The sequence below is a fragment of the Alligator sinensis genome, unplaced genomic scaffold, assembly GCF_000455745.1.
Source record: "Alligator sinensis unplaced genomic scaffold, ASM45574v1 scaffold773_1, whole genome shotgun sequence".
In the NCBI taxonomy this organism is placed as follows: Eukaryota; Metazoa; Chordata; order Crocodylia; family Alligatoridae; genus Alligator; species Alligator sinensis.
This window is the reverse complement of record NW_005842403.1, coordinates 957681-965099: the sequence shown is the minus strand read 5'-3', so window position 1 is coordinate 965099 and position 7419 is coordinate 957681. Positions and strand designations below refer to the sequence as shown.

At 52.5% G+C, this 7419-nt stretch overlaps 1 protein-coding gene across 5 annotated transcripts; it reads left to right on the top strand.

Moving 5' to 3' along the window:
- The first annotated feature begins 119 nt into the window (after positions 1-119).
- VPS37D (VPS37D, ESCRT-I subunit) lies at positions 120-7023 on the top strand. Of its 5 annotated transcripts, none has more exons than XM_025211390.1 (5): positions 120-142; positions 3685-3873; positions 4124-4295; positions 5042-5124; positions 5554-7018. In XM_025211390.1, exons 3-5 carry the CDS (start codon positions 4151-4153, stop codon positions 6052-6054), a joined length of 729 nt encoding a protein of 242 aa, XP_025067175.1. In that variant the 5' UTR covers positions 120-142; positions 3685-3873; positions 4124-4150; the 3' UTR covers positions 6055-7018. The 5 variants fall into 5 exon arrangements, with proteins under 5 accessions (XP_025067175.1, XP_025067174.1, XP_025067173.1 ...); XM_006029901.2 differs by lacking the exon at positions 120-142 and adding an exon at positions 2428-2539; XM_025211389.1 differs by lacking the exons at positions 120-142; positions 3685-3873 and adding an exon at positions 158-416 and having other exon boundaries at positions 5554-7019.
- Positions 7024-7419: the final 396 nt, after the last annotated feature.

Here is a 7419-nt window from a genome sequence, read left to right as displayed (position 1 = left end):
CTGCCGCCTGCTCCGCTGCGGGGGGTGTTGCCCGTCGCTCCCGTTGCAGGAGCCGCGGGTCACGCACCAGCCCCGGGCGCCGCGCGGGCTCCGCCGGGGAGACGCTTCTCTGCCCTGCTCAGCTCTCGGCACCTGCCTTATAGTAAAGCCTTGGCTGGGTTGGGGGTTTTTTGGTATTTTATTTTTTTGTGCATGCGTTTAATTCACAACCAGTGGCAAAGTCACAAAGTTTGCAGGGAGACCGGTGTGGGTGCGAGGCCTTTCTCTGCGGGGCGAGCCCGCGGGCGAGAGCATTTCGGGGCGACAATAGTTTTTCTAAAATGAAAATATCAGGAAAGCAGTCACAACCCCCTTCAACTGGAGGGAAGTCGGCGTTGTTCAGTAGATCGCAGATGACAGCCGGTTGTCTCAGCCAGGTGATGATAAAAAAGATCATCAGAGTTCATTTTGGAAACCAGAAAGTTGTTTGGGGTTTTTTTTCCCCTCCTTTATGGTACTCAACAAACACGTCATGCTTTTGATCTTGGAGCAAGCGGAGCTTGACAGAGAGGAGAAAGGAGAACAATCGGAAGGCACCGAGGCTGCTTGAAGGAAAAATAATTGTTTGTGTCTGGTGCGGGTAGTTCTTGGATGTAGCTGGAAATGTATTTGTTAATGTCTGCTTTGTTTCTACTTTTTCCTGGCTGCAGTCAGTTGTGGTTTTGATCAGAAAAAATGAAAATGTCATCGTAATAAGATTAAGAGATAATAGGCTTCTCTAAAGATTTGGATATGGAGCCTTTATTGGATATCCAGAAGATCCTCTATAGCTGGCAGGGAGGATTACCATCTAGCAAAGAATTGAATAATAACAGTAGTTAGACTCTCCCTACCCAGATATCACAGGCACTTTGCTAGAAGACCTGCTGTATTGTCACAAGACCTGCTACACAGCAAGGAAATGGCTTTGAGTAAAAAAACTTGCGGTCTTGAGACCTGGTCTTCCTCTTCCCAGTCCAAAGGTTTTTCTTCCATGTTAGCAATACTTTCCTGTCTCATTTTGACCTAAATTTCAGTCTAGGATTTATTTCTTGCTATAGTAGTGCCAACTTCGGCCCAGGAAGTTTTGATAACTTCTCTTCAGGAGTCAGTCTGGGGAGAATTGCTTGGAGGCCATAGATACAGGAACTGTTCCTGGAAAGATGGACTTCGTGGATGCTCAGCTGAATGCATCCAGTGCTAAGGGAGAACACGGTGATGGTTGCAGCACCAAAAGATCTCTCCTGGACCTGGGTTAGCATCAGGATCAAAATCTGTCTTGTAATCTCCCAGATAGACCAGCAGAATATCTAATGCACTAGGGGCTTGGCTGAGCATGGGGAAACCAGCCTTTGTAGAGGGGGGCGGAGGGGAGGCCCCCTGCTCAGAGTCACCATTCCTTTCCACTGGCCTCCCGTGTTTTGTTTCCAAGCCCAGTCCCGCCCTGAGGTATCATAGAGGCATCTGTCAAAGCGCTTCCTGTGCGAGTACTATGCTTTACCTTTCCTTTCGTATTTTGATGGCATCCTGAATGCAGTAAACGAAACCAAAATAAAACTGAGCCTAGGGGACCTATCACGTGAGAAATTTCTAGAGCAGGGTGCACAGAAGGCACCAGCAAGATCCTGTGCCCATCAGCCAGCACTTCCATGCTAGCAGCTGCAGGACCTCTCTCACATCACTGTGGGCAGCAGGGGTGCGGGTTGTTGGTCAAGGCACTGTCATAGAAGCAGAGCACAGAGATTTCACCCTCAGTCCCTAGATGTCAAGCTCCAAGGGGACTGGTGTCCAGCAGCTAAGGGGTTGCATTTAGCATCCTTACAAACGGCCTTAATGCCATGTTGAGATGACAAAATCAAGTGTTTGACAGTGTAACATTGTCCAAATTCAAGTTGTTTTAGAAATTTGAACTTGCCCATGTTGCACTTTTCTCTGTTTCATGGTGGAAATTAGTAATAGAGCAGTGCATCGCAGCTGGGCATGAAAGAACCCCTATGTCGCTTGATGCAGCTAGTGGGGCAGCTCCCTGGCACATTTGGAGACTGCACAATCTGTTTACAGAGCTGAAGCTTTTAGTAATAAAGGCTCCTTCCCTTACGATTGTGAAGAAACTTTGCAAAAGCAGCTGGTGTTGCGCTGCATGCTGGAGCCTGCTGTCAACCCTAATGCCCTCTGCTGCTGCTCAGATTTGTCAGTGGTTGCAGACTGCTTGGGTACACAATGACAGTTCACATCTTTGGGTTGCAGTGATCTGATAAGTGATAACTATATCTGCTTGCCCTACTGCTGTCCATGTGTGAGAGCTGCAGAAGCAAGTGCTGGGTCAGGGCAGAGGAATAGAGCCTTGGGTAAGAGTGAAATGGAGGCCTCATCTTTCTCTCTTCTCCCCAGCGTCAAGTCTGAAGAGGGGGAAGAAGAGGCAGGACACTTCTGTTTCCATCCAGTAGTGGAGGAGAAAGGCGGGTGCTTTGAATTAAACAGGCACCACGTGGATTTATTGGAGCTGCAGGACAATACCAAAGTTTGTGCCCTTAAGTCAGAACGAGGGACAGATGGCACCTGCTGGGAATCCTGGCATTAGGAGCCAGGATCTGGACCTGGGTGGATGGGCAGTCTTTGAAGCCCACTAAGAGCTGAAGGCCCTTCCTGTGATGGGGTGTGGGCCATAGATCTAGGCTACAATATTTGCAGCCCTGCGGAAGGATTGGATGAAGGTTTGAGCATCCCCACCCCAGTCTTAAAAGTCCTTCCTGATATATGGGGAAGACCACAGGCAGCGTTCCCTCTAGGCTGTGTGGCGTGCACGGCTGCGCAGACATGCTTATGCTGTGCTGCCAGGCACGCCTGCGTGGCCACGCATGCCACACAGCTCGCAGGGAATGCTGGCCACAGGTCCAGGGCTGTAACTTGGGGAGGAGAACCCATGGGAGGGGGTGCGGGTCACGGGTTCAAAACAAAGGATCTAGAAGGGAACACCAGAAAATCTCCAACTCTGCCCACAGTTCCTTGATCACGGAAACCACCTAGAAGAACTCTGTCCTGGGGCGTGAGGAGACCAAGAGCAGAAATAGGCACCACAGTTGCAGAGCGCTCCTTGCAGAGCTTCCTCTTCTTGGTGATGTTGAAAGTAGCAGCTAGAGCAATGGGGCATAACCACTTGCCCCGCACCTGGAGACCATCTCTGCTTCTCATGCCCACATCCAGCTAACAGTTCTAGTTCCTTAGCCAGTGGGTGGCTAGTTGATGTTTCAAGCTCTGCCCACACGTGCTAGTGCTGCTAGCCTAAATTGTGAGTGTTTATTAAAGTTCTGGCATGCCAGAAAGTGTTCCTGGATAGGAATCAGGACATTATTTTTAGCCTTTCTCAGCCTGTTCTGCAGCTTCTCTTCCCCAGGCCTCTTTATAAAGCAGATCTGCTTTAGCTGTTGGCTCATGGCCCTGTGTGAAGCAGATGTGTATATGGTAAAAGAAGGTATCTGGTTGTATAGCTTGTTGGTAAGCCAATTGACGTGTTTGGAAGCTGCCTCTTCCCACCCAGAGAAGGGCTGGGCAGTCTGGCTTCAAGAGGAACTTAGCATAATTTTTCCTGTGTCAGATGCGAGAGCAGTATGGCTCTTGGCTGCTGCTGATTTTTTTTTTTTTTTTTTTTTTTTCATTTGGGTGCAGCAGCTGCAGTCTCCCTCCAGATGTTCCTCATGCTGTTTCTCAGATCCTGACATGAGAGAGAGACTCTGAGTCTGAAAAGTCTGAGTTTCAGATGTAGGGATGAGGCCTGGACAGCTTTGGCCAAGGCCATCGTTAATAGCTCCAGTGGGAAGCTGGATGAGAAAATTTAGTGAGGTTCCCTGTTGAGAGGTATGTTAGGATGGGAACATCGGTGGGCTTTTCACTCAAGGATTATTGCTGGGGGCTGTGCTGAGTGGCAGAGGAGAGACTGGCACTGTGTGCTGAGTGGAAAGCATTCATCCCAGAGGTGGGGGTAGGATTCAGCACTGGAGACAGGGTTGGCAGTGTGGGGAGCTGGAGCATTGGTCTTGCATGAGGTGCCAGGTGCATGCTGATGGAGTTGCTTCTGCCTCTGTACTGAATCCTGATGTCCCTGCAGTTCCAGAGCTTGCAGCTGGAGCGGGAAATGTGCCTGGCTTTAAACTATACTCTGGCCAAGGAAAACCTGTCCTTGCAGCCACAGCTAGAGAATGGCAAAGCTTCACTGGCCATAAAATACCAGGAGCTGAAGGAGATGAGGGAGGCGTGTCAAGAAAAGCAACAGCGAGTGGGTGAGTAGAGCTGTCCCATGCCCTCTGGTGCTGATGTCGGTCCCCTTGGCTCTAGGGAAGGCAAGAGGGAGCTGGGTCATTGACTGGGCTTTTTGCCTTGATGGTCATTGAGGATAGAGTTTTTCATTCAATGAGTCAGAGCCCCAAGGAACTAGAAAGCAGCTGGGTGGTGCTGTCTAGAGACCTTTTTGGTCTGACCATGCCATCTCATGGTCCCTGCTCATGCCCTGGGACCATGGCCCACCTGTGACATGGTGTTGTGATGCTGATGCAAATATGTGGCTTCCAGAGTTGACTGTGCTACCCCCCGTGAGGCTCTAGGTAGTGGCACCTGTAGCATTCAGGCAGGGAGCACACAAGTGCAACTGGGAGTGATTGCCCCTAGCTTGGGGCAGGTGCAAAGTGGGCAGATTGAGTCATATTGGGGTTAGCTGGAGCAGCGGAGTGGGAGGTGTGTGGGGGTGGGTGCAGGGTAGCATTGAGGGGCTGCCCTGGCTGCATGGCCTTTATGAAGAGGGCTTGGGTGTCACACAGGAAAGGTTCTGGGTTAGGGCATTAGAGGTAAGGCCTGCTCCCCAGTTGCTGGGTGTGGGTTGATGTGTCACAGGCTGATGCAGGAAGAATAAAGGCCTCTTGCTCCCCGTTGCTGGGAGAGCAGGTGAGGGAATGGCTCAGACCCCTGCATCACGCTAGCAACAGGTCCACCTGTATGCAGCTAGCTCTGACCCTCTTCTCTCCCTGAGCAGCGGCCTACCTGGAGAAGTGGAACCCCCAGAGTGCTCTGACCCGTCTCCAGGCCGATCTGGATGCAGCTGAGACAGAGTCGGAGGTGAGTCTGGAGAAAACTGCTTTACCACTCACTGGGTTCTTGTCACGTTATTTCTCAGCTTCCCCCACATGCCCTCTGCGAGGCTTCTCTCTCTGCAGCTGGGTGAGCACCACGGAGCTGGCCCCTGAGCTACACTAGCCTGCTATGCTGTTGCAACCTGCTCCCTTGGGTGGTAGGAAGAGAGCCAGGGATGAAGCTCTGATGCTGTTGAAGGCCATGACTAAACCTCACTGATGCAGGGAGCCAGGATAACACTGCAGGAGTGACTTGTCCTGCGATTAGTACTAGGCTTCTGGCCAGCTCCTGTTGCAGCACCTCCTGCCACTCTTCTTTCCTTGCCTGCCCTGTGGTTTGACGTTATTCTTCACGTCCAGGCTCCTATGGGGGTACCCCTGCCCCCATGTTGACCCCCTGTTCTCTGCCCTGCAGGTGCAGATGGAGAAATTCCTGTCCCAGGAGATGCCTCTGGATGCCTTCCTGGAATCCTTCCAGCAGAGCCGGATGGTGTCCCACCTCCGCCGGACGCAGGTGGAGAAGCTTCAGGAGCTCCTGAAGAAGCCACCCAGCCTGCGCTCCACGTGTTCCAAGGGACAGGAACCCCCCTCGCCAAGCCCAGCTCCCACCCACATCGCTCTGGTGCAGAACAAAGCCACGCCCAAGATGTTCCAGCTCCACTATGGCTTTACTCCTGCCATTCTGGTCTCCTCAGATGCTGTCATCCCCTTCCCTATGGCTGTTGCCCCTCCCAGCCGAAACCTCCCTCCCCTAGGACCCAGTGCAGGCCAGATGCCAGTGTCTCGTGCCCACCCTCCGCGCCTGTGCTCCCCTCTGCGGCTCATGGGACACATCTCTCTGTTAAGCCCACGGCCTTTTCGGGTGGAGCCCTCACGCTTATCCTGCCAACAGAAGCAGGAGCCACCTCACCGGTAGCTGGGAGGAGTGATGGGATGTCCTCATACCTGAGCCCTTGTTGCACCCACTGGCCTGTTTATGTGAACTTCTTACATCAGAGAATGAACCTGAGCTGAGCACATGGCACCCCCCAGCCAGGCAGCTTGAAGGCATAATTCAATTCCTTCCCATGCCCTTGTGAAGCTGGCAGGGTGGGGGGCAATGGGATGGCTACCTGGAAGTGCTCAAGGATGCAGCAGCCAGCAGTATGGTTTGCTAGCTGTCAAGTGGTCCACTGGACTCCACAGGTGGGAGAGGGAGTCTGAGACCAGTGGTTGCACTATGGGGTTTCCCAAGAAGCTGGGTGCTGCCATGGCAGATGTCACTCTGAGTCTGTAGTGGTGACTGATAATCAGGCAGGGGTATTTGGTTTGGGGTGTTGGGAGTGGTTTTTAGGTTTGAGGGACAGCTGATAGCTTCAGCCAGTTCATGTGGGAGGGGAGGGAAGGGAGGAAAGGGGAGAAGATGGCTGTCACGCTTCAGGGACGGAACGGCTTCTTTGTGATGGAGGCGATTACAGCGCAGCCATGTTCCTGTGAGGTTCCAGTGACAGCAGGGGTCATGGGGGCAGAGGGAAGAGTGGATGGGAGCAGGCCACCAGGTTACAGTGGCAGTGAGTAAGATGCACTGCAGAGACTATTCCAGCTCTGGAAGAAAAAGGGCTTGCCCTGCTGTCACCCTCTTCTCCTGTTCTGCCTGTTCGTAGGATATAGGTAATTCCTGTGCATTGAGTGCAAGTTGTTATGGGTGGGGAGTTCTACAGGGACAAGTATGAGCCCCCCATATGGTGCTGGGCTTGTTTCATGCATGTGTGGGGTGTGTTGGAGGGCTACCCAAGGAAGACCGGGCATGAAAGTTGATTTCCAAATAAAGGCGTTTTCCAGACTTTCCTCTTTGCTTCTGACTTGTACTGTCAGAGGTGCTCTGCCCACCATTCTGCACCTGCCCAGTGGGGACTGGGGTTGAGCCTTGGAGCAGGTGGAAGGAAGTACTCTGAGGATGGAAGGTCGTGGGGCAACGGGCTGCCCTTTGGGTGGTAGGGCAACTGTTGTGCTGTGCCGAGGCAATAGGGGACAGAACAAAGGAAAATGTAGTGCTTCCCCCCACCCAGGAGTCTGTACTAGGAGCTGTACTTTGCTCCTGTGGGTTCCCCAACCCTGCTGTCTGGTCTGGACCATATTGCACCCAGTGTCCTCTGCAGGGTGACTCCCCATTCAGGTCAGCCAATCAAGACCTTGATTAGTTTTGTGCATGGGGAAGGCTAAGCTCCCTGGGAGTGGAGAGGTCAGTGGGTGGCCCTGTCTGTTAAAAGGATCTCGGGTTTCCCCTACCTGAGAACTCTGC

What these genes read in the sequence shown, in the direction of transcription:
- VPS37D (XM_025211388.1), top strand. Translation starts at nt 2,378, where the DNA reads ATGGAGGCCTCATCTTTCTCTCTTCTCCCCAGCGTCAAGTCTGAAGAG. An exon ending in AGCTGCAGGACAATACCAAA is followed by an intron (nt 2,540 to 4,123) that starts GTTTGTGCCCTT and finishes ATGTCCCTGCAG; the next exon opens with TTCCAGAGCTTGCAGCTGGA. An exon ending in CAGCTGAGACAGAGTCGGAG is followed by an intron (nt 5,125 to 5,553) that starts GTGAGTCTGGAG and finishes TCTGCCCTGCAG; the next exon opens with GTGCAGATGGAGAAATTCCT.